The sequence below is a fragment of the Coloeus monedula genome (assembly GCF_965178545.1).
Source record: "Coloeus monedula genome assembly, chromosome: 1".
NCBI classification, from domain to species: domain Eukaryota; kingdom Metazoa; phylum Chordata; class Aves; order Passeriformes; family Corvidae; genus Coloeus; species Coloeus monedula.
The window spans coordinates 9,707,186-9,734,363 of record NC_138781.1 but is presented as its reverse complement, the minus strand read 5'-3'; the positions used below and the strand labels follow the sequence as shown (position 1 = coordinate 9,734,363).

The 27,178-nt window shown below is 39.5% G+C and overlaps 1 protein-coding gene across 1 annotated transcript in view; it reads left to right on the top strand.

The window, feature by feature from the left end:
- The window catches only part of VIPR2 (vasoactive intestinal peptide receptor 2), a gene marked incomplete at both ends in the record, with an annotated part of 45,728 nt that extends 18,845 nt beyond the window's left edge, over positions 1–26,883 (top strand). The window contains 9 exons of the mRNA XM_082278566.1: positions 10,904–11,001; positions 12,729–12,870; positions 15,639–15,789; positions 16,694–16,754; positions 18,489–18,558; positions 21,579–21,670; positions 24,835–24,964; positions 25,052–25,093; positions 26,710–26,883. Coding sequence (XP_082134692.1) covers positions 10,904–11,001; positions 12,729–12,870; positions 15,639–15,789; positions 16,694–16,754; positions 18,489–18,558; positions 21,579–21,670; positions 24,835–24,964; positions 25,052–25,093; positions 26,710–26,883 — 960 coding nt within the window. The remainder of the gene's footprint in view (positions 1–10,903; positions 11,002–12,728; positions 12,871–15,638; positions 15,790–16,693; positions 16,755–18,488; positions 18,559–21,578; positions 21,671–24,834; positions 24,965–25,051; positions 25,094–26,709) is intronic.
- Positions 26,884–27,178: the final 295 nt, after the last annotated feature.

Here is a 27,178-nt window from a genome sequence, read left to right as displayed (position 1 = left end):
CATTGTGTTATTTCTAGATGTTTCAGTTATTTCAAAATAATATTTCAAAAGAAGTTATCTCAAAACCTAATAATAATATGATCTGTTTTAATACGTTAATAGCACATGCACCATTTGATTGATGATATAAGTAAAGTTATAAGCAAAATAGAATTAATTTAGGTCATTGAAGTTATTGCAAATTTATACTGACTTGAAGTTGTGTTCGCAGTTGTAAACGGTTCAGAAAGCTGTCAAGGTATCCTAAATGCACTATGCATGGAAAATTGAATTTGTTCACTTTTCAGATACTCTCTTGTAGTTGAGGGAAGGGTTTTTACCACCACATTTTTCATATTTTCTGTCTATTTTCCTGCTGAGGCTAACAGAGCAAGACTTTGTTTACAAGCAGGAGCTCATAGCGTCAGTAAAACTCTTGTTACCCAGAACAGATTAAGTCCTCTCATGAACAAAGATACTTGGCCAGTTGGGTTTTTTCCCTGGATTTTAGTATGTGTGGAATAGCTGTAGCAGATCTGTTCTGTCTGGCTTGCAGAGATGCACTGGCATTCCAACTAAGGCAGGCAGGTTTTGGCATTTCTTTCTGTATTTAAAAGCCCAACCATTACTGTAGTTGAAAATAGGTAATAGAGAAAATTGAGAGAATATGTTGTTTTCCCAAATTTTCAGAAGATAAATTCTAAAACATCTGTGTCTTCTGACAGCTTGGGAACACACATGTATTACTGCTAAAACAGCCACTTTAAACTGTCATTCAACCCAGGCATTGCCATGTGGAGTGAAAATGGGTCAAAACAGAAAAATTAAAATTAACAAAAGATAGTATTTCAAGTAGTGAGAAACAATTAGAAGATGACTAGTATAATAGAAAAGCAGTTCTTGTTTGACATATTCATTAGTAATTTGAAGGAGGTGAATGAAATGCAAATTGACTATACTTGCAGGAATTAACCTAGAGAACTGGAAATAGGAAGTAGCAGCAACATTTACAAAAGCCTTGAAAAAAGCAAATAATAAAAGTGTGAAGATAAAAATCAGAAGAGAGATGTGAAAAGCAGGTACTGAAAAAATTATTAGCAAACATATAATAGATATAATATCATAGATATAACTCATAGAGACAATAGAAAGAATGCAACTATGATGCAGGTGTGGTATTTTGGAAGGCATTTGAGGTTCTGCACCAGCTACTTGTTTACACAGAAGATGTTTTCTTGAATTCGCATCTTAGTGCTCAATGGTAGCCCCTCAAACCAAGATCTTTGCTCAGCATAAATCAGTAGGGGTTTTTTGTTTTTGTTTTTGTTTTTTTGTTAATATAGTATTTCAACAGTAAGAGCTAAAAATGAAGTCCTAATATTTAGACACTGAGTATTCTGGGCATAAAAATGTCATGCAATAATATGCTTTGCAGTATGGGGTGTGAAATATATGAAGTTGTCCTCAAAGTTGCATTAACTAAGGAGGTAATATTTTAGGGAAGGTGGCAAAATACCTTTCCTAGGGTAAGTCCTAAGTTTCCTGGTTTATGTTTTCCTTTGAGGATGTTAGATTAGTAGGTAGCAACTGTCTTTGGTGTAAATTTGGTGCCTGCATCTTCACTGCTGAATGAATTGCCGTTATAGATCCAATTAAGTATTTGTTCCTGTGGGGTTTTTTTCTATCTTTTAAGATACAGGCTTTTATCTTTAATGCAAAGGGCCCTTATTTCCATACATATTCTACATATTGTACATATATGCATACACACAGGCATATATCTCTCTCCAGATATACGTTTATTTTGGGCAGTTTTGAATATTCTAGAGAAGGTTTAAATGATAAAGATCGATGAGCAAATACTGAATAATTTATTAACAGGTACCAAATTTCTATGCTCAAATGAGGGAGCTTATTAATAAATACCATAAATGTGTCACCTCTTATTTCTTTGCTGAAACAACTTGCATCCTTCCAGTTTGCACTGATTTTATGTTCAAATTAAAAAGTTCCATTTTATTCCATATCAGTGGTGTATTAGCAGGTTCTATAAAAAGAAACAGCTTGCTTAACATTTAAAAATTAACTGTAAGTGCCTGATACAAAACCCTTGGCTTATTCTGTGTTAGATCTTAGCGTTCTCTACTGCTCTTGCCTCAATTTATGGGGGATCAGTTTGATAAATATGACTGTCCTGGTTTCAGCTGGGACAGTTAATTTTCATCCTAGTAGCTGGTACAGGGCTGTGTTTTGATTTTAGTGTGAGAATAATGTTGATAACACACTGAAGTTTTAGTTGTTGCCGAGTAGTGCTTACCCTAAGTCAAGGACTTTTCAGCTTCCCATGCTCTGCCAGTGAGCAGGTGCACAAGGAGCTGGGAGAGACCATGGCCAGGACAGCTGACCCCAACTGGCCTGAGGGATATTCCCCACTGTATTGGTTTGGCATGGCCTGGTTTTAGGTAGCAGGGGGGCCACAGAGATGGCTCCTGTGAGAAGCTTCTAGAAAGTTCCACCATGTCCAGCAGAGCTAATCTCTGATGGCTCTGAAGATGGACATGCTGCTGGCCAAAACTGGGCCAATGAGAGAGGTTGGTAACGCCTCTGTGATGACATATTTAAGAAGAAAATCAGAACAAAGTCATGGGGTTTTGCTTCTATTCAGACGAGGAGAAGGTGAGAACATGTCGGGAAAACCACAAAGCGACACCAAGGTCAGTGGAGAAGGAGGGGCAGGAGGTGCTCCAGGCACCAGAGCCGAGGTTCCTCTGCAGGCCGTGTGAGGACCGTGGTGCAGCAGCCATGCCCCTGCAGCCCCTGGGTCTGGGGGATGCACAGATCCACCCTCAGCCCGTGGCGAGGTGCCCACGCCGGAGCGGGTGGATGCCTGGAGGAGGCTGTGCTCCAGTGGGAGACCCGGTGGAGAGAGAGGGCCCCGCTTCCAGGCTGGAGCAGCCTGTCCTTGGAGCACTGCACCCCGTGGGAAGAGAGAGCCCCAACACAGCAGTTCTGGGAGGGCTGTGTGCCCGTGGGAGGGGCTCAGGCTGCAGCAGGGGCGGTGTGGCTGCTGCTCCTGAGAGGGGACCCACGCCAGGGAAGTTCAGGAGAACTGTCTCCCATGGGAGGGACCCCACGGCCTCACAGGGGAAGACTCCTGTCCCGGAGCAGTGAAGGAAATCTCGGGGATGGACTGACCAAACCCCCGTGCCCTGTCCCCCTGTGCTGTCGGTGGGAAGAAGGGAGGGGCTGGGGAAAAAGGTGTTTTAACAGCTTATTTTACTTCTCATTATCCTCTGACTCTGTTAGCAATAAATTCACTTTGTAACTTTAAGTTAATCCTCTTTTGCTCTTGAAGTGTTTACTCCCAGTTGTCTCAACTAATGAAGCCTTTGTTAATTTTTTTTTTTCTCCCTGTCCTCTGCCCGGCTGTGGCAGGGAAGGGTGAGCGAGAGACTCCTGTGGGTGCCTGGTGCTGGGCCAGTGTCAAACCACGACACACACGACAGAACGTCATGTCCAGTATATAAACTGGGAGGAGTTGGCTGGGAGCTCTCGGCTGCTGCTCGGGGATGGGCTGGGCATCGGTCAGTGGCTGCTGAGCAATGGCGTTGGGCATCACTTGTCTTCTTATCCCAACCCAGGTTTTACCTTCTTCCCAGTTCTCCACACCCCATGGGGGGTTTGGGGAGGCAGGGAGAGGAGGGAGGGAGGGAGTGGTTGTGTGATGTTTTGTTGCCATTGGGGTTAAAGCACAACAATGATAATGTGTGAACAAAATACTTGTATGTTGTTATCACATCGAAGCATAGCTCTAAACGTTTATTATATGGTTCCAGACCTTTTTCTATAAGTAAACTAGTTACTGCTAACCTTCAAGATCAAGTTTTAGGTTCATCTTTGGTATTCAAGTAAGTATCTCTTTTTTTTCCCTTTTATATTTCTGTGGAGCTCACAGCAGCACAACAGCAAAATAGCAAGCTTGATTTGACCATGCTAGAAACACACATCAAGGTGTGTTAACAAACTCAAGCCTCTCTGCAACCTTTCCTTGACATATTTTGACATCTTCTATCTAGACTGAACAAGCTAGAGACACGTCCTAGCTGTTGTCAGAAGGTATTAAACCCTGTGTCAGTATTATTAATATACAGCAAGATGTCTGGTGAATGCAAAGCACTGAAAAGTGTCCACTTCATTTAAAATAATGACTGAATCAGTTAATACAGCTTTGTCTAAATCTTAGTGTGAATTGGCCCAGGATTTTTTAGATCACACAAAAGCCCCAGTATATAGAGGTTACAGGCCGTGTGATTTGAAGGTGTAGTGTCTTTTATGGAGAGGAAGATCCTCATGGTGGTTGAGTATGGTGATACTGTTGCAGCTTGCGCCTTTAGTAGGAGCATCATCCATGGAAGAAGCATTCCCCCATTTGCCCAGGTTCCTGAAGCGTTCACATCACCCTGGGTGTGCTGCAGACACACCAGCCCAGAAAAGTGGAGTCGAGGCAGTGAGGGCAGGAGTGACAGAGTGTCTTGACTGTAGCTGTCTTTAGAAAACAAATGTATTACTGCTGTCTGTGGAGTGGATCATTGCTCTGGAATAATGGATTGTTTGGAGTGAGTCTAAATTGAATCCTTGCCTCTCAACAAAATCTGACACAAGGCAGCCATCTACCAATGTATTTTCATGTGCCTCTAAGTCATGCTAAATTTATTTATGTTATGCTGCATTTTTCATTAGTATTTTTCCATGAAGTGTCATTAAGAGACCAATATTCCTTAAATTAAATGCAAAATCTTCCACTGACTTCAAGTGAGGACTAGGACTGAATATTAGCTGATATTCCCTCTTGTAGACCATAGAGGAAATTCACTTTAATTGCAGAATATTCAATAAACTGCTAATTTCCAGTACACGAGTGTTCACATTCACAGATACATCTGCTGATACACATTTACACAGGAAAATGTGGGAGTTTGTGCATCTACAAAGTTGTCATCTCTCCCAGTACATTTAGGGAACTTTGAATAACAAGACATTCTGACTGACATAACTAAAATTAATTATGCCACTATTGCTAAGAGATACTTACAGCAATGCTGGTCTCATCTGGTTTATTGGCTGGTGTTTAGACTCAGGGTGAGTTGAAGGGAAAACATCTGAAAAAGGATATAATTAATTACTAGTATAAAGATTATTAAATGCCATGAGGAATACCAATTTTATTACATCTTTTTAGTAAATTCTCTTCTTCTCTACATACATAATTCACAAATGTGTAGAAGTGTCCTCCTATAAGAGAAAATTAAATTGTCCACAACACATAATCCATCTCTTTATCTCAGTTTATATTTGTTCTCTCATAAGTAGTACAGGATTTTAGAAAAGGCTACTGCCTTGTTGAATTTAATTTTGCAGAAGGAAAGAACTAGGGTTCCTTATTCCATTTATATTTGCATTTGCTCATTTCAGTGTTTTTAAGGCACTGAACTCATTTGCTAGGCCCAGCTCTTATTTTACATTGTACAGTTTAAGATTTCCTGGTATGTTCTTGGAGTATGAATATTCAAATATTATGAAATATTCAAATATTGACACTGGGATCATGAAAATTTAAGATCACAAATTTTAATATACTTGTAAATACTTATATCTGTGAAGAGTAAACTCTCTTACATACAGTATTAGCCCACAGAATAAACAAAATGAAGAGTCAGTTGGGATGATAATGGTCCTATGTTCCTTAGCAACGATAAATTATATTTAAGGTTAAATGAATAAAGAGGTGAGGATTTTTCTTTTACATTAAGGGTGATTTCTGGTCAACAGCAAAATTCCTTTGGACAAAGGATCCATACCCTCAACTTTCTCCAGTGTTTTCTCCTTCATCACGGAGGTACCTTCTCACCCCTAGAGGTCCTTCCAAACTAAGGATGAGGTTCAGAGATCCACTGGGTGTCTGTCAGCTTTGCTTAGGAAGTCCTATTTTGTGAATAAACAGAAGACTTCTGTCTCCTGAACTTAGTAAGAATAATGTGAAACTAAATTTAAAGGAAGCATTAGCAGAAACAGGTGTCTTTTGTAAGAAAACAAAAGTGTGCCTAGAAATAGATTTTACAAAAAATTTATTGAAGTTAACACAAATTAGACAAACTTGTACTAATCCAATTTCATTTTATAAGTGTGGGGGTTTTTACCCTTTTAAAACCTATTAAGTAGCCGCAAAAAAAAGAGGAAACATTTTAGGATTAGCTCTTTAGAAAATATTTACACTTTCTGTAACCATTTCCATTATTTTTTTCTGAAAATCTTAAGCCACTGATTTTTTTTTTTCTGTGCCTAACCACCTACTGACTTTAGTTTAGTGGTTGTAATTTTAATATTCTCCTCAGAACTTTAAAAATAAATTGTTGGATTTCAGTTTTGGAACCAGTATTGCTTAAATAATCCTGCCAATAATTTCCACAGGCCAGCTGTTCTTAATATGTTGCAAAAGTACTGATTTTGTTAGACTTGCAGAAAAGTTCATGTCATTTCAATTTCATAATTTCATTTCAATTTCATGTGTATGACTTGAATCAGTTTATCCTTTGAAAACAGCTATAAAATCTGAAGGAGTTATGATATTTCTTCTGTGTTAAAATATTTTTAAAATCTAATTTATTTTGAAATTCTCTTTTGGTTAATCCATGCCTTTGTTGCAGTCATCTTATTCCTTCCAATCTTGCACATTTGTATTTTAGGTTTAGAGGTTAAAGCTAAATGTTAGTTGAGATCTGGGTAATTGTGGTTCGCACAGAGTAGTAAGACAGAAATAAGATATCCCATCTTGAGTAAAAGACATTGGTTTTTTGTTCTATCAGATTTGGCATTGCTTTGCCAAAAGAAACACTTTTGCAGCAATACGATACAAAGAGTTTGTTTCTAAAGGGTACTAGCTAAAATACAGATGAGTGACAAATATATCATAGCTGTGACTAAGTCAATATTAGTCTAATGAATTTCCTGGTTTTCAATTGCCACAGCACAATGTGGAATTTAATTCTTTGTCTTTTTGGAGTTTGTGTGTATATTTAATTGACGTATAATTTGAGAACACCATTTACTAAATTTTTTTTTGTTGAGTCACTAGGAGTTATAGAGGTCTTACTGGCAAATTAAGACACATCTGCTTTAGGGTCATACAAGAAATTTAAGGACCAGTATGATTGCATCGTCTTTTGTGCTGAGTCTAATAAAGTGCTTCATGCTATTTGTCTATAACATTCTAATAATCTAAATTTTTTTTTGTCTTAGTTTGAAAGACAGGTGTCTGCTAAGGAAGGCAGAAGCCTCCCTTGGAATGGCAGATGCAAGCCCCCTTCCCTCCAAGTTATTATAATTTTGAAATCAAGGGGCATTTAGGCAAAGATATGGGAAATAAGAATAACAGTTCTTTACTATTACGTATCTATATGTGTATAACCAGTCAAACAAACAGCAATAACCATGGCAGTAACAGCAAACAATCCCAAACCCAGTGCCAGCCCTCTGGGCTGTCGGGCCCTTTCCCCTCGGGTGCAGTTCCGCTCGCAGCCGGCAGGGGCGCTGGCGGCTCCCGGTGAGCAGGGCAGGTGCGATGGTTCCCCCGCGGCTGCAGGGGGCGCTCCGGAGCGAGCTCGGGGAGCACGCGGCACTGGCGGCCTGGGATCCCGGGAAGGGATGGGACAAAGGCTTCACAAAGCCCTGGGCAGCCGATCCCGGTGTCCGGCCGGACCCTCGGGAACAGCAGGCTGGAACGGCAGGGACGAGCACAAATCCCGGGTGGCAGATGAGGTGTATCCAAACGGGGAACCCCCCGGAGGTCTGGGCAGGGAGGGTGAGCACGGCTACAGCGTAGCGAAGGCTCCAAGCAGCGGCGGGGCAGGGCAGCCACAGCCCGGCACCCAGCGGGGTAGAGAAGGCAGGCTTGGGATCCTGGGGTTTCTCCAGCAGAAGGAAAATGCAACCCCAAGAAAGCAGCCTCTCTCTCTGTCCAAACACCGGGGACTGACTGACCGCACACCCAGGTGAAACAAAAGAGTAGCCAGATGCACCCCACCCTCTGTAGCCAGCTCTTTTGTTTTTCTGAAGTACCCAGCAATTTGTCCCCCTAGCAACATGTATGGGGAAAATTCCTTTAACAGAAAAAAAAAACCAGGAGAGCTCCTAAAACCCCAACTTTTTTAAAAAATCAAAACACATGAATTTGAATAATTGTAATTTTTGATGTAATGGATTAAGAATGGGTTAGTGTTTACTTACCTTTGCAGCAGTTTGAGAAGCAGGGTTAATTTTTGATCAGTAGAAAATTCTATAGCTTCTAAGATTTCTGATCGTTATGAAACTAAACCAGTAAAATGTCTGAGAAAAAGGGAAAGGTGTTCTTTTCTACCATTTCCAGTGCAGAATACCGGATAATTGAAAAATCTATATCATATGATAAAACAATTTCAATTTTGTAATTATTTTTTATTTTCTCATGCTTAGCTTGAACAAAACGACCATGGTCAGTGTTCAGGTAATGTCCAAGCACTCCTGGCTGATTAACTTCAGTCCTGACATACCCACATGCAGCTGTTCTACATTCATCTGTTTGGCAAAGCAGTGGCCAGCAGAGAGACTCAGTCCTGCTGATACCAACAGCTGTTTGCTGGGCTAAAAGTACACGGGGTTCCTCTTTTGATTTTAGTCTGACTATTTTTTGTAGGGGTCATGTGTGTGTACAGAGTGCCAGAAATATTACATTAAATAGTGTGGGTTTTTTCTGGCAGAAGACAAGCTCTTCTGTTCTCCCTAGTAGGGCGAAGTGACAGAGTCACTTCATGTGCAGAAGCCTGACAGTTTCTGTCAAGCTCAGAGTACTTGGCCAGAGGCTAAATTCAAGGCACTGTTACAGCAGTGTGGCTGGACAGCTGATGCTTTGTTAGTAAGTTCATGCAGGGTTTCCACCTTTTTTTCCTTCATTTAGGATTTCTGAAATCAGATAGGTCCAATTTTAAAAGTCTCAGTCAGTGGAGTTTTCCTGAAATCAAATCTGGACAGAATTTTCAAAGTGGTGTGGAATGATGAAAAATTAAGCCAGTCCAGCTTTCTTGTTGGGCATGTCTCAGTCATCCCAATGTAGTCTGAACAGCTACTTTCTTTATGCCAAAGTCTCTTATTCTATAATCGAATGGCTGAAATATATAACAAGCATAAGAATTGCTATGAATGCACTTAAGATCCATGGCAGTTGTTTCCTGTATTTTTCCACTTTAACCATATCTACGACAGTGCGGTTGCAAGAGTCTTCGTTTCATTTCACATTTAATTTAGTCTTTTCCATATCTAGATAATATTTGGAAAGTGAATGTTCAGCTAATTTCATCATGAATTTGGATTACTAAAAAAAGCTCCTTACTTGGCCTTTTGAATGCTGTAAAAATAAATATACTAAGTGATTTAAGATTCCTTTGGCTATGTTAGTTAAGAGTGTTGCTTCCTTGCTAGTTTTTACAAACATCATTTGGGAAGGTAAATGATAACCATGTGCACTAAATATTGAAATTCTGTTACATGTAGCAGGTTCCACCTTGCTTTTAAAACCCTTAATTTCTTAATGTAATAAAAAAACTTCAATGTTTTAATATTTTATCTAGCTTGAGTGGAAATTAATGTCAGTCTAATGACTGTTGTAGGCATAAATGGAGAAGCAGTTTAATTCTGAAAATATTTAGCCCTATTTTTCTTGATGTTGTTACTCAGAATAGGACTTAATGTAGTATGTAGCTGGTAAATTTACAAATAACTGCAGTTAATCAGCAGAGTGTGCATTTCAGCCTGCTTTCCCTCTGTTGAAAAATTTCCAAGTTTTAGCATGTAACTTCACTAAAGGAAGGGTTGTTTGGGTCGCCATATAATAAAGTATTTGAACATTTAGAGTAGGAAATTAATGAGACTTAAACTTGTCTTCAAAATTAAATTCTTGTATAGCTGCATTACAAAGTACTCTAGAGCAGAAGGACTGAAGGAATTATTATGGAAGGAGGACTTCGGTGGATCGATGCCCCGTTTATTCCACAGGGTCCCTCGTAGGGGGACTGCTTAGGCAGCACTCTGCCAGCACCCACGCGTGCACACGATCTCACCTTCGCAGGCAGTCGCGGACAGCCGCTCACACCCACAGGCTGTGCACGAACCCGAGCCAGAGAGGCGAGAGCGGTTCTTTGCATGCAATTCCGAGGTGTTTAATGGCAACACACCCGAAGGGAACAGAGGCAAGAAGAACCCAGAACTGGAAGCCTGCGCCAGTTTTATCCCAAGAGCTCCCAAAGGCGGTCAGAGCATCCAAAACCAATAATCTGAGGGCTGGGGGGCAGAGGCAAGGTTGAGTGACGTAACAGGGGCCAGTGGGAAAAGGGACGGGAGGGGGGAGAGGGTCAGTGACCAGCAGAATCTAGACAAAGGGAGAACTTTCTAGCACAGTGTTGTAAGGAGAGATCACTTTTAGGGCAACTTGGGGGGTGTAAAGTGGACTTAACCACCACAACAAATTATTTCTTTTAGAGATAATCTGTTCTTTCAAACTGACTTGCTCTTACCAGTTTGATTGTGTTCATGGAAATTGAGGGATCTGATACTTTATTTGACCTCATTGACATGGTATAATCAACTGGAATGGTACCAGATTTTGTGTCTAAGTTTTGAGTTCCTGAGGCTGAATTTTCTACTGAAGTCAATTGTCTTGAGATGTTGCCTTGCAAAATGTGTTGGAATAGAGATAGAACATTTTTGTCATGTACTGCAGTGCAAAGAGTGAAAATCATGCTGTAGCTTTCAGAGCTATTCAGCTGACAATTACATCATTTCACAGACAATTTTCCATATCAGTAAGTAGTTTCTGCATATGTATTTTTCTGTGCAGGTCAACTTCTATGTGAGGGTGAAAGCAATTTATACTCTTGGATACAGCGTATCTCTGATTGCTCTTACAACAGGAAGTATAATTCTTTGCCTTTTCAGGTATGTGTTTTTCCTGAGTAAATATTAATGATAAGACAGCTTTAACTGTTGTCTGATTGCTCAGATGCTTAAAAAATGCACTGAGTTTACACTTTTTGCAGTTAAACAGCTGACAGTAATGTAATGCTGACTTGATTTTTGCTAGCACTGATCATATTAACAATTTTCAAAGCATTTTACAAATTTATAGGCATTACAGCCCATGTAAGAGAGAATAGTGATTTAGGAATGATTATATAAAGCATTTTCTATTTGGTTATTAAAATCGACACCTTGAATTGCTCCTGAGAATTAGTGGGATGCTGGTCTCACCACTGGACAAGTGGGCAGATTTTGTGGAAGATTCTGGGTGGTTGCCAGGAGTACTGTAATCAAAGGCAAAGGCAATCATTACTTTGTCCAAGTGGGGCTGTAAATCACAGAAACACCCAATCACCAAGGTTGAGAGAGACCTTCAAGATCATCTAGTCCAGCCATCAACCCAGCACTGCCATAATCACCCCTAAACCTTATCCTCAAGTGCTGCATCCAAACACCTCTTGAACACTTCCACTTGTATACATCTAACATTCATTATTTCAGCTACTGAATAGGATGAATAACTAATCATCTGCATGAGTTATTCAAGAAAAATAGTTTCCTCCTATTTGCAGCTTGCATATATCTCTGAATTGCACAGGAACATGTGATGCAGTCCAACATAATAGTGGTATCTCAGCAAAGGATGTGCATGGCCGCAGCAATCACTGCATTTTTGACTGTTTAAAATTCAGCCTGATATTATGTCCTTTGCCAAATTCAGGGCTAGCAAGGCTGATCTGTTCTTTATTTTCCTACACTCGTTGTAAATATTCTTGTTTTAGTAGTTTCAGAATGGATTATGCAGTGTTTGTTGAAAATCTCAACTGGAAGAATATTTGGAAGTTGCCACTGCACACTGCCATTACACCTATTGCATCTTCATTCTTTTGCTGCTCATACTTGCTAAAATGCCGCATCTTCTGGCCTATTTCCAGGTGCAGCTCAAGGTGCTGGTTGTGACCACAAAAACCTCTTAGCAATTTGGTTTCTGGGGATTTGATATAAAAAAAACCCAAGAAAATCTTGAAGGGATTGTATTTTAAGGGGAAAGCCCTCAATTTATAGCTAGCTTCCCCTGAGTACTCACTGACTTACTTGGAATATTTAATCTGCCATTTGTTTGTAAGACTTTCACATGGCTGCCAGACTAAAGAAGAGAAGTTTCGCATTCATTGGATGGAAAGGATAGGTGATCAAATATTTTGAATGCGTTTTTAATTGCTCCTGCATACACCTACATCATAGGATCAAAAGTTACTATGTGCAAAATACAGGAGTTAAATAAAAGAATGAAACCAGAAAATAATAAGTGAGAGCACATCTGAAATACATCCCGGATAATCAAAGTTGTGTTTGCAAGAAAAACACTGGAATGAGCGCACACAGAAGGATATAATAATCTATGTTTATTGTCAGTTTATGTTAAAATGTGAGAGAAATACCACTGGGATCTTTTAGTCTATGATACTGAACAGAAGTAAGAGATAAAAGGAAACAGCAAGGCAGCACTGACAAAATGACAGAAAAGGAAAGGGTATGCTCTTACTCAAGGTTCATATTGCTAAGAAATGTCCAAAGAGTAATAGAAGTCTGTTCAACATTTTCTGCATCATAACCTAAAATGCCTGTTTTTAAATCCATCGTAGGAAACTTCATTGTACTCGGAACTACATCCATCTGAACCTGTTCCTCTCTTTCATTCTAAGAGCCATCTCTGTTTTAGTCAAGGATGATGTTCTCTATTCCAGCTCCAACACAGCTCACTGTCCAGAGGATCAAACCTCGTGGGTAATAAACCTCATTTTCTACCTAGTGTTACCACTATTTTGTCACTGAATTTTCCTCCATGATCCTTTTAAATATTTAGGAGTACCAAGATTTCAGTGTAGACAGTTCTGTAGAGAGTATAATGACTAGGAGAATGGTCTGTTAGAAGTAGCCAGAGAAAGAAGGTTGCAGCACAAGTAGGAGACATTAACATTGTTTGCATGTCCATGAAGGACAACTTGTCATCAGCTAAGACAAATCATAACCAGATATAGCTCAGAATAAGTATGGCCACTGCATTAATCAGCTGGGAGAGTTGAAGACAAACAAGAGTGCCATCAGCTGGGAGTGATTAAAGGCAGATGCTCTGGAAGTGTTCCAGCAGCTTTATCAGGGGTCCAGGAATTGGACAGGTATCAGCGGATGGAGGGAAATAACTCAGGAAATTAAATATTTGCAGGAGTTTTCTTCATTAACTCCTCTGTACTTCTGGGCTGTGACAGAGGTGTTATCATCTCTTGCATTCTTGGCAAGCTAATATGTTTACTGTGTTTCCATGCACAGGGTTTAAAAAAATCTCAAGTGTTGCTGTTAAAAGACTGACCTATATATCCTATTCCTAATTCTCTGTCCCTGTTGTTTCAGTAAAAAAATCCCTTCTAATTTTAATTAAGTGCAGTTTAAGCTTGTGAGAAAAAAAAATGGAAGAAGATATTTTTCTCTTGATGAAGCCGTATTGTCCCAAACCATGAAGTTCTTAGCAGTGACTACCAAACTGTACATAGGAACTCATAATCTGGGATATTTCTAACAGGAAAAAACAGGAACTGAGTTGGTAGACCCCTATTAGGCAAAATAGATAGTAGACGGACTGCTGGGGTAATCAGAAGTTCTTAGGTCCCAGAAAGACTATTCAGTGGACTCTCAAAATGCTACTTGATTTCTGCAATTTCATTTATTCTCCAGTTATCTTGGCTACAAAGCCTTATAATTTCCTATTTAAATATGTCCAATTTTGTGAACTGCTGAGTAATTTCTGTTGCATTGTATGTGGGATGATCTGGCACCAGCCTGGCAAGGCTATTCTGTCTTACCCTGGCTTGGTGCTGCCTTTCAGAGCACACGGGGGTTGCCCCTTTTGTCACGTGTGTGATGTTCCACAGTTCTGCTGCACTCACAGAGGTCTAAAACACTAAAACACACATAAGGCACTGTAAGTAGGTCCTGTGTCTGGATTACATGGAGCACTAATTTTGGCTAATTTTACTGATAGATACCTTCACTGTTCAGCATCTGCAAACACAGCTGAAACAGAATTACTTGCAGGAGGAAGGGAAAATACTTTGATGCAAGGTATATAAATTGAGAATGTAATACAAGGGAGTACTGGAATTTATAAGGGATTACAAAATTTTCACTGCTAGTCTGATTGTATGGAATCATAAACATAAAAGCAAATTTCAACTTGCTTGACAATTTCGCCTTTTCACACATTTTGAAATGCTAACTTTTATCCATTTTACATCTTCTGGCCCATTGCTGATCTGCAACGGATATCCCTTCAGTGGATATGAGGTCCGGAGGTAAGATCAGTCTTACCAAAGCTAGCTATCTTTCTAACCTTGGTTGTAGGCAGCTAAAATCAGGTGAAATGAATTCAGGCCTTTGGACTCTTCCTCAGTTTTCTGTATATGCATGTACACAGGCATGAATACAGACATGTACGTTACTTGGGGTGCACTGAGGTGTCTGAGACATCATAGGGGGATGATGGATACAAAGAAGTATCCATAAGGAGGTCTGCCCTTCTGGCTTAGCAGCTGGTGACTGTGTCTCACTTCTTAATAGACATCTATGTTTAGAGACAGGAATCAATCGCTAAAAGTAAGTTACCTGCTTAGGTATCTGGTGTATTTGGAATTTTAACAGAAAATTTGAGGTATGAAGGGTATTTAAACTGGAGAAGTGAGTAAAGCTGGCAGAAGCTAGAGATTTTATTTGGTCCAGTTTGTTTCGTCTGTTACATTCACAATATCATCACACTTCTCAGCACATTCTCAGTCCATATGAACATTTTCATATTCAGTTCTCACATCCCAGATTCCTGCTGGGAGGTACCAAAGTTGCAGCAGCCAGCACTGTGGAACATCAGCAGCACAGACATCTGAAAATTAATTCTGAAGAGCAGCACACAGACTATAAGTATCATTTTTGGATACATGTCTATGTGTTTTGTTAACTAAGAAACACTAAAACATTTTCTAAAAGGAAAATATAATTTTTAAAAGTCCAGTCAACTTTTTCTTCTAAGTCTACTTAGTCATCATGTAAAGTTATATTTTTCACTCAGTTTCACATTTAGCCTTGAAAATTCATAAAGCAGTTTCTTTGTTAACTGTTACCATGTTAGGAAGTCAGATGAGGTTTTAATACATTTATTAGACTCCTAGTAGATGATCATTTAATTTTATAGCCATTCATTAACAAACCGTTGCAAAAGTGTGCATTTATTGATAACCACTGTGTTTTTCAATGTTTATCCTATGACAATTTCAAAATTTCTGAGTGAATTTGCAATGAGATCCATCTAAATAATTTTTAATAATTCATTTTCTTTTAATATATACAGTAACATTTACAATGTTACAATTTGCTTGACCGAAGACAGAAAATTCTACTGGACCTGGTTTACCGATATTACAAAGACAGCTAAGATTTATAGGCTGTACTAGTAAAAATAATACGGCATCTTTCCTGCAACAAATTTGATCCCTCTTCTCATATTTCAGGTGGGCTGCAAGGCAATTCTGGTGTTTTTTCAGTATGGTGTCATGGCAAACTTTTACTGGCTCTTAGTAGAAGGACTTTACCTCCACATCCTCCTTGTGCTAATATTCTCCCCCAACAGACACTTCACAATCTACCTGCTGATAGGATGGGGTAAGAACTCACACATCATCCAGTAATGTTCTTTTTTCTGTATGTGTTAGTCAGGTTCAGTATTTCATACCAGGGTAGTTGAGCTGTCTCTGTTGGTGACTCCTCAGGCTCACAAGTTCCTCAGTTCAGCTCCAGCACAGGTTACAGCTGCTGTAGCACAGGAAAGAGTAGGCACAAAACTGTTGGAGCACCACTGCTGGCTTGATCCCTGGCACAACTTCCACCTGTGCCATCTGCACCACACCCAGGGATTCCTCTTGTGCAAAGACTGCCACTGCAAAACATATGATTCAGGTGTCCTAATTTGCAAAGAAAATTAAAGTTTAGCTGCACAGCCACCAGCTGTACTATGCAATTTTTGTTTTTGAAAAGCCCAATAATACTGCCCATCTGGTTTTAAATACATGTATTCCCTTCATTTACAGAAAGTGTGTTGATATTTATATGGAACACTTTAATACTTCCGGTAATAGATGGTCATAAAACATTTGGGTGTTGCTGGGAAATGAGAATAAACCAGTGTGTGGACAAGGTTCCTTATGAAATGATTTATAGTTCAATTTTATATTGCAGTCCTTGGAGGTGCATTGGGAATGCACAACTTGTATCTATTTTCCTGTAAGACACTCTGACACCTTGCAAGAAACCTAAGAAAGGCTTTTTTTTTGCGTATTAGTAATTATGGCTGCATTTTTATAAGAAATAAACCCACTTTCCTGCAGTCTTTGTTTCTAATACATTTCTGACATCATGTAGCTCATCAGATGGGCCTCTCCCTCCATTCACTGAACTGTTTACTATGTGCTGTGTATTTGGGCAATAACTGGTTACTACTAGGATGAACATTTTTTTTGTGGACTTGCATTTTTGTGATCATTCTCTAAACCTCTTTGGCATTTTTCAGGAATTCCTACGATATTCATTATTACGTGGACAGTGACACGGATCATTTTAGAGGACACTGGGTGAGTGTGTGAGAGAGAAAGCTGTAACTAAACTAAAAAATCATGCCCTACATAATTTCAAGGCTTTCTTTGCAAGACCTCTAAACCAAAGGCAAACTCCTTTTTCCTTTGTCATTATGATTACAGAAGAACTCTGAAGTGTAATGAATCTTTAATCTGACTAACCTTTCAGAGGACTTAGAGTATTTGGATCAAAAGTGTTGAGCCCAGGGTGAAAATTAAATATTCAGTTTTTCAGGTTCAGTCTCACATTTTCACAAACAAGTTCCAGGCATCTATAACCTGAATATCCCACAAGAAATTATGTAATTTCAATTGCACCTGTCAGTTGCTTTAGATCTTTCAGCTACCCAGAGGGTCAGTGATAAGTGCACTCTGGAGAAGTGCCCTTACACTAAGTGAAACTAAGCTTTATTCCCAAAAAGGTCAACATCCTCTATGATGTCTAATGGTACAGCCCAGTGTGCTTGATGTTTTAGCTGATTTCATAAAATCATGGGATGAATTGGGTTGGGAGTGACCTTGAAGATTGGTTAGTTCCAACCCTCCTTGCCATGGGCAGTGATGCCACACTATAGACCAGGTTACTCAGAGCCCCATCCGGTCTGGCCTTAAACGCTTCAAGGGATGGGGCATCCACAGCTTCTCTGGGCAGCCTGTGCCAGGGGCTCACCACCCTCACAGTAATGCACTGGTGAGGCCACACCTCGAGACCTGTGTCCAGTTCTGGGCCACTCACCACAGGAAAGACATTGAGGGGCTGGAATGTATCCAGAGAAGGGCAATGGAGCTGGTGAAGGGTCTGGAGCACAGGTCTGGTGAGGAGCAGCTGAGGGAGCTGGGGATGTTTAGTCTGAAGAAAAGGAGGCTCAGGGGGGGCCTTATCACTCCCCACAACTCTCTGAAAGGAGGCTGTAGCCAGGTGGGGGTTGGTCTCTTCTCCCAGGCAACCAGTGACAGGACAAGAGGAAATGGCCTCAAGCTGTGCCATGGGAGGTTCAGTTAAGACATCAGGAAGAATTTCTTCACAGAAGGTGTTGTAAAGCATTGGAATGGGCTGTCCACAGAAGTGGTGAAGTCACCTTTCCTGGAGGTGTTCAGGAAATGACTGGATGTGGCCCTCAGTGCCATGGCCTGGTTGACATGGTGGTGCTTGGTCAAAGGTTGGACTCAATGATCTCAGAGGTCTTTTCCAACCTAAATGATTCTGCAACTTTATGAGGAAAGAATTTCTTCCTAATGTCTAAATCTCTCCTCTTTCATTTTTAAACCATTCTCCCTTGTCTTATCACTACATGTCCTGGCAAAATGTCATTTTCTCTGTTTTTTATGAGCCCCCTTTAAGTGCTGAAAGGTCACAGTGGATTCTCCCTGGATCCTTTTCTTCTGCAGGCTAAGCAAACCTGACTTTCTCAACCTGTCTTTATAGGAGAGGTACTTCAGCCCTCTGATCATCTTCATGGCCCCCTCCAGACCTGTTCTAATAGATCCACATCTTTCTTATGCTCAGGACTTCACAGCTGGATGCAGTGCTCCTGGTGGGGAAATTGAGTATGCATATTAAAACAAAGAAAATAAAATTAATAGCAGGAAATGACTGAATACCAAATTCTAGGCTAGAACAGGCATTATTTCAGTGTGCTTTGACGTGTTTATAAGAAATACTTCTCCTCATAGGTCTTGCTTGCCAGATGATATTAATGTCAACATTATTTTCCCTCTTTTTTTTTATAGTTGCTGGGATACAAATGAGCATGGTGGTCCCTGGTGGGTTATACGAATACCAATTTTAATTTCTATTATAGTAAGTAAACTTTGAAGCATGAATTATAGATATTTTCAGCATTGTGCAGTGCATGTAGCCATTATTCTTTACTGCTAGTTACAGATAGGAGAGAATTCTGTTTTAATGAAAAGAAATTGTGCTGCAGGAGAAATGTTAAACAGATGCCAAGGCCATTAAATTTGTTGCCTTCAAAATTTATCTGGCTCGTATTAAATGAGCGGTTGCTTTTATTTGTGTGTTGTTCTTTCTTTAACATCTCTCCTGTTTATGAGCCTGGAGGAAGCAAAAATCTAATTATACTTTTCAATGAATTGCAGATTTGATTTTGTGTGTAAATAGTAGTCCTGCAATTGAGAATCTGATATTAGTCATAAAAAAGTGTATGTCTTTCTTTAATTGGTAGCCTACTGAAATATTTATGGAACATGAAGTGTTTGCAAAATAATACCATTTGAGAATGTTTCAAACAGGGCTTTTCCTGTTTGGAACTCATTAGAATTACTGGAGTAGTGTAATAACATTCCTGTTCACTGTAATGACTGTGTAATTAACTTTGGGCAAAATATACTACAGTTATATGTCCATTTCTGAAAACAGAGAGCAAATTAATGTATTTTAGATACACTTGCTTCATTTTTAAAATTGTAGGCAGAAAATCTAGGGCATTATTAGATTACAAAAGATTTCAGGAGTTTGCGTTATGCTTGGGCTTGCCTTTCAATCTGTGCCTGCTGAAAATCATTTTGGGAGGAATTCCTGTCATCACCATCAGAGTGAATTCTGCAATTTGAAGAGAAAGAAGAGTAGGCCATATCTGTGAAATGACATAAGGTAAGGCCTCAAAGATGTTTTATGTTATGAAGAAATGAGCATGAAGCAGAACTACAGCGTGATGGGAATACTCGCACCTCAAAGGAGCTGGAGAATGGGGGATGATCTGGAATGAAGAAAATATGCTGGAAGATAAAAGCAAAACAAACCACCTGGTGTTTAAAGGAAAGCCTGTTCTCTAAATGCTCAGTTTGAGCAGCTATCTGGTAACCAGCTGAGACTTCGTGTGCCAGAAGGCAGTGCTCCTCCAAAGCAGTCCTAGACCGGGAAGTGGAAGTTATCCCAGGGCACATTGCCGGACCTGAACTGCAGCTTGTTCTTAGTGAAGACTGGGAAATGAGTTGTGATTTAAGCAAATGGACTACTTGTCAGGCAGCAAAAGTCTGATATCTCTAACAGTATTGTGAGAGTGGGTTCTGATACCATTCTGCCCAGTGGGAACGACTTCAGTTAATTCAGTGTGTCGGAACCCTCCCTGGCATTTTCTTCTGTGAATTTTGGCTTGAGAGGAGTCACTTGGCAGACTTTCACACTTCATGCTGTACACACTTCAGAGTTACTCAGTTGGATGTGACTGTTCCAAATGAATGTGCTGTTACCCCTATTCTTTCCTTAGCCACCAATACTGGCTCCAGTGCATGTGGCAAGTTAATATCCCCTGTGTGTGTGGTGTGTGCACTCTGCTGCATTAAGTCTGCAAATAAATCTGCAATAACAGGCTTCTGTCTGTTAGCTTTATAGGTAAGCCTCTAAGTAATCATCTGCCTGAAAAAATGTATGTTAAGTCCAGCAAAAGCCTATGTTTTCTAACATTTCTTTTTTATTCTTTTTTAAAAAGATACTAGATAAAATTTTCCTAGATTTTTATTTCATCAGTGTCAGTTCCTTTCACTCCCTTCACCTGTCATTTCAAACAAAATGTTAAATACAGAGGGACATGCAATTGCTATGATCATGGTTTATTTATTAGTATCCCAAATTCTACAGCCTGTGTTAGAGAAGACACAGAAATTAAGTGAACTTGAAAATCTTAGAACCAAATTTTTAGGCAAAAGAAGAAGACTTCCACCAATACATGATGACAGAGATTTATAGCAGTGAGACAGACACTGCCTAGTTAGGTACCCCACCTCCAGATTTTGTGCTTTGGGATGGGGTTTGTTTAAAACACCAAAATTCTCATTCACACAGTGATACAAATTTTTCTCTAGATTAATTTATTCTAAGATGTGTGCATTTGATGCAGCTGTTTATGTAGCTGGAGTTACAGTTTTCAGCACACATTGTTGCTCTGAAGGTGTAGATTCCAACTGTTCCCTTACGTCAGTGTGGACGTGCTATGTGTAATGTGCAGTTTTCTAGACCACACCAAAGAATCCAACACCAGAAGGAATGGTAACCAGAAGCCAAAAGTCAAGGTTGAAGAAATAATGCGAGTGGATATACTGAGTTTTATACTTCAGTTTTCTGGACTGGTTAGCTTCTGATCATAATGATTTTTTATGCAAGTGCCTTTCTATGAAGTAAAACATGAAATAAAATACAAAATAAAATAATGCCACTGTTCCGTCTTAGAGGGCTGTAATGAGAATTAGACCGCAGGGATTCATCTGGACTAGCTGATCTCCAGAGGTCTCTTCCAACCCCAGCTATTCTGTGATTCCTTCATTCCTAATGTCAGCTTTAATATCCAATGCAGTCAGATGCTTGTGAGAGGCCCTTTTTGTGCTTGATTGGAGTAGACAGATCAGCTGTGCAACAATCTTCTCTAACGCTAATTCAGACAGAAAATACTGAAAGCTGAGGTGAGGGACAGGGGAGGGTCAAAACAGTATCTGGGCTTCGAGTTGTGAATCCATGTGACAATTTAGGACAGTTTGATTGCAGCAAATCACATCCAGTGTCCCATCCTGCTGGGAAGTCTGTCCTCAGCTGAAGTAGTGGAAGGAGGATATTTCTGAAAACTGGGGCTTTCAAAGACTTTTGCCAACCAGAGCAGCACTGGTGGGCATGCAGTTGTTGCTGGACATGGCAAACCTGATGCTGCAGAACACAGTAGGTCTGGTGCTGCAGAGTTGAGGGCTTCTGGAGGGAGGTGCACGACTCCCACTGCTGACTTGACTCTTTTCTGACTTGGTAAGCATTTCTTTGTGCTGCATATTGAGTGGAGAATTCAAAGATCACCATTCTATTTGTTTTCTTTGCAGGTGAATTTTATACTTTTCATTAGCATTATAAGAATCTTACTGCAGAAGTTAAGATCTCCAGATGTTGGAGGAAATGACCAGTCACAGTACAAGTAAGTCATACTTTTGGATATTATAAACAGAACCAAAATAATCTCTTTAAGATTTCATCTGCTGAAAACCAGCATCTGCTGTGTTAATATAATTGCATTTAATTTAGAACTACTTTTAGATATGGGTTAATAAATATAACTATGCTGAAATGGAGATAAATATATTTTTTTCAAACACTAAATTCAGTAAAAAATATTTAATTTCATAAAGACCAATAAGCTATTCTTGAATTTGAGTTTAATCCATGAATCAATATGCTGATATAAAATATACCAAGAGTATTATCTTTCTTTTGATACATAAATATTTCATTTTGACATAAGAAAAGTTTCAAAATCAAAACATTTTCCTTCAACCTCCTTAAAACCTTTTTTTTTAATTTCTAAAATACTTAAATATATTTTAAGAGCTGAAAAGAACTTACATTGTTACCAAAAATTTTTATATTAAGTATAGTGTTTTATATTGATTTAAAATGCCATCTTTACTTTTCTAGAGGAAAATGATTGTTTCTGGCTTAGATCAACTTCATTTCTGTTCAGACTTCTTTTATGTTTTGGTTTGAAGATCAAATCATAAAACATCTCTTTGTTTCCACAGCTTTAAAATCAAGGGATGTTTGGGCACAATTCAAATACATTGCTAAAATTGATTTTGTTCCTTATTGCTCTGTTATTGTTATTTATTATAAGAGCTGCTGGATATGTCATAATCTGCAATCAAGAGTCTGTTGCAGCAGGTCTTATTTTGAAGCTCAGACGCAGACACTGACAGTTTGGGGTGTCAATATGGTACTTCAGTGGCAAAACCTAACATGAACAGTGAAAATCCAAAGCCGTGCAAGCGGCCTTTGAAAATGTGCTCCTGGATAACACCTTTCCTTCATTTAAAAAATACTGAATTCCTGTTCTAAAAGCTGATAAAACATGGTATGCAGAAGTAAAGAATATCCTTAAAGCCAAGAGAAGCAGGACCTTATGTGTTTTGTGGACAATGTGATGTGTTTGATGCAAAAAGTGAAGAATACTTATGTGCCACAGAAAAGTCAACACAACAGGACTGACGGGCACCTTTGTTTTGCAGAGCTACAAGGGTCTTGTTTTGTGTTTGCTGATTCAATTATCTAAACATGTGGGAAAACTTAATGACTCTAGGTGAAACTGTGTGGTTGCCACATTATTATTTGGCAAAATCGCCAATCTATAGGCAGGAAATTCCTTCAAGTTTACTTCCCGTGACATGAACTTTTCTTTCCTTCCATGTGGTATTTATTTATCTTTTGAAAATGGGGCATTCCCTTCCCTTCAGTCCCACCATTTTCCACAGTTTACTGTAGCACTTCATAATACGAAATATTCACATTAATAGCAACCTTGTCCTTCATTATTCAGCCCTGCAAATTCTTTGCTTTTAGCATTTGATTGCCTGATTAAATTTGTATTTCTGGTCTTTAGCTGATACCCGTGGGAAAGTAGATTAACCTCCTCAAGAAACTGCATCTACAGAGCAAATTAAAGATCTGGGAGGCTCATTTTTAGAATTGCAAATGTATTTTCTAAAATGCAGAGAATAAGGCTATTTTGTTTGTCCCTTTCTTTCACTAAAATATAAGTCCAGTATAGCGGAAGTAGCATCAACGAGACAAAAATTATTAAACCAATCATGGAGTGAAAGTGAAATATGAATCTAAAATGAATACTACTCATGCAAGTCGCCATTTTTCTTCCCTTCCCCTGAACCTGCTTGTACCTGGTTCCATCCTTTTTGTTGTTCATTTTACTTTTGCAGTGGATAAGGCTAAGTTCAAATAAAATCAGTTTTCCATTTCACTTGGGAAACCGGGGACTTTGCTGCCAGTGTCATCTCCTCCAGCAGTAAATTAATTTCTTCTGCTAAGGAAAACCTATTTGTCCTGCTTCTGGTATCATCTTTAGATGTGGGGGGTTTACTATTCTTGAGAAACTTTACTGTCAGAAATTATTATTTCCACATAAACAGATGCAGCCCCTGGGGCATTATGAACAAGGCAAGGCCATGAAGACAGACAGAGAAAAAATAAAACTACTTGAAATACCTTAACTTTTCTTTTAAAATAGGTGAATTCACAACAGCATCCTTTCATCGTTGAATCAAGTTATATTCATCAAGACAGTGATGAATTATGGAACTCAACATTATAACTTCTCAAATTTTATATGATACCAGACATCCAAAATTGTGCATGACTGGCCCTGTATAATATATAAAACTGATGTTATTAGAGTGAAATAAATGACAGATAAGGTAAAAGTAGCAATTTATCATTTCAGTAGTTTCATGAGCTGTTTGTCAGAGCACTTCTGCTTAGAAATTTAAAGATCTCTTTCCTTAACTTCAGTAGTGTCTTCTGCTAAATTTTGTTATGTTAATTGACAACATTGAAAAATATTTAATGGTGTATGCTTAATACCATCAGTAAAGCTATGAAGTTTCAGTATTTGGGGCTCATGAAAATCTCATGGATGAGATTATTCTGGATTACATTTCCTAGGTACTGTTTGCATATTGTGTGTGTGCAAAGCACAGACTAACCATACAGTTAAGGAAAGGAAATTAACAGCAATTAACCTCAAAAGAGAGATTTTACCTTCCATGCTTGAGGACCTGTCAATATGACTTTGCAGGAAGGCATCATTCCTTTGCACTTTGAACAGTCTGAAGTTTTAATGCCAGGTAAAAAATATTTTGAGAGATAGGAGCAGCTCATGACACTTTGTCAGAGGTGGTCCTGTGGAATAATGCAGGAAAACTCCATGCCCAAGACCCATGCCATGAAACCAGGCTGGGAAGGGGCTGTGTGTCAGACACAGTGGAGGACAGGTCCACTGCTGTACAGAGGGCAGCTGGAAGAGGGGCTTTTACAGAGGCCCTGCCACCTTCCTCCAGCTTTTGGCAGAGTGCAAGGTCACCAAGATCAAGTACAACATGGAATTGCACATGCCAGAGTTACTATGTGGGTAACCTCATTGCAAGCCTGAAAGGAAAACAATTGGTAATAAATTATTGTTACTGTTTATAAGTCCTAAATCATACCAGGTTTATGTAAATGACGTTGCATCAAGTTCTTATCTCAGTAAAATGAGCTCATCATTAAATTTCAGCTTTTTCTTTTTTCTTTACCCAGGAGACTTGCAAAATCCACATTGTTGCTTATTCCATTATTTGGAGTTCACTACACAGTGTTTGCTCTATTTCCTGACCACAGTTCCAACAATTATAAAATAATCTTTGAGTTGTGTTTGGGGTCTTTTCAGGTAAATTTTAAGGTTTTTATTTAAAAAAAGTTTTATTGACCTAGGTGAGTGGTGCCTACTAACTAAGGAATATTGTTTCTTTTCCAGGGGTTGATTGTTGCAGTCCTGTATTGCTTTTTGAACAGTGAAGTAAGTCTCACCTTTCCTACTGAGAATGTTAAATATTGGTTTTAGTAAATGTATAAGTGTCCCTATAATTCTGCTCTGATACATGAAACTGTTTTAGAAGGTGTTTGCATTCCCATTAATGGAATATATTTGTGACAGTTTTTATGCAACAGGAGAAATCAGTGTAGTTGGGTGAAGAGTTTTAAGAGCTGTTTAAAATCTAATTCCTTGCAAACTGAGATATTAGTGTCTTCTGTTATTTAACATGATCTAATCTAGCTCTGTTAGAAGCAATATGGGTTGCACAAGTGAGGAGGAACAAGCCTGGAAATTTATCCGGAACTGGAAACACCATTTAGTAAGTATTTAGGGGTGATATTCTGTCAGTATCTAAACCTCAGAACAGCAACAGATTTTCACAAGTGCTCAGCATGTCATAGTTTTCATAGTCTCAACTGAGAAAGATGCAAGGAATTCCTTTTGATTTCAGCCACCATGCAGTGTCTGACAGAAGGAATCTGTCTGAAGAAGACACCTGCCTGCACAGAGAATTAATATTCAGCTCTCCTGAGTGCTATTCTGGTCTTTGATATTCCATGAGATGCTTGATTTTGGGCTAATCATTTGATTCTGTGCCTTGAGTACATGTGATAAGTAGCTCAATACCAAAAGCTATTGTTGCAGCACAAGTGATACAAAACTGATTTTTAAAGTGGCCTTGGGGCACCTCTTCACAGACAGCGTAGGCAGTCTTTGCCTCAGTTATGTGACCTTGGTAAAAACTGATTGCATACTCTAGAGGGAAGGGATGCCATCTAGAGGGACCATGACAGGCTTGTGGAGAGGAGGAAAAGAACCTCAAGAGGTTCAATGGGGCCAAGTTCAAGGTCCTGCATCTGGGTCTGTGCAGTGCCGACTGAGGGATGACAGGGTTGAGAGCTGTCCAGCAGAGAAGGACTTGGGGATGAAGAATGGACCGTGAGCTGTCAACGTGCACTTGCAGCCCAAAAAGCCAACTGTATTCGGCCTCAAAAGAAGCGTGGCCAGCAGGTCAAGAGAGGTGAATTGTCACCACTAAAAGACAGATATGGACCTGTTAGAGCAGGTCCAGAGGAGGCCACAAAAATTCTCAGAAGGCTGGAACACCTCTCCCATGAAGACAGGCTGAGGGAGTAGGGATTGTTCAGCCTGGAGGGGAGAAGGATCTGGGAGGCTTTATAGTGCCTTACAGTACATAAAGGTGGGATTATCAAGAAGATGGCGAAAAACTTCTTAGCAGGGCTTGTAGTGGCAGGACAAGGGATGACCCTTTTAAACTGATACATGGTAGATTTAGGAAGGAAAAAATCTTTTCGTTGGAGACACTGTAACAGGTTGCCCAGAGAAGCTGTGGGTGCCCCATCCCTGGAAGTGTTCAAGGCCAGGCTGGATGGTGCTCTGAGCAACCTGGTCTGGTGGAACGTGTCCCTGCCCACGGAAGGGGGTAGAACTACATAATCTTTAACAGTTTGTACCAATCCAAACCATCCTATGATTCTGTTCCTAGAGATCCCCATGTGACAGCCAATAGACATGGAAAAGTTGCTCACATAAAAGAAAATTTTCAGCTCGTATTGTGCATTTTCTTTTTAACACAGGTGCAGGGGGAGCTGAAAAGAAAGTGGCGGAGTTTGTGCTGGAAGCAGACAGCAGGCAGAGATTACAGACTCCACAGCTCGTCCATTTCTCGAAATGGATCAGAAAGTGTTTCCCAACTCCACCGGAATTCGAGAGCTCACTCATTTATGCAGACAGAGACCACCATGATATAAATGAGCTAGGTCCCCCAAAACATGAAAAACTGTGGGATATATCATTCATTATGCAGCTTGATGTGATATTTTATAAAATGTACAGTTTTGTGCTTTGCTTTTATACATGTTGGTATTTGGGGAATTGGTTTGTGCAGCCAACCTGTTAATAACAGAGAAGCCTGGATACTTTCTGTTTTGTTTAAATGGTATTCATATTAATTCTGATATTCTCTTGCAGTTTACCAGCCGTAACAATTCAAAAATTCATTGTTCATAAAAGTCCCTTTCCCTTCCAACACAGCTGCAAGATCAA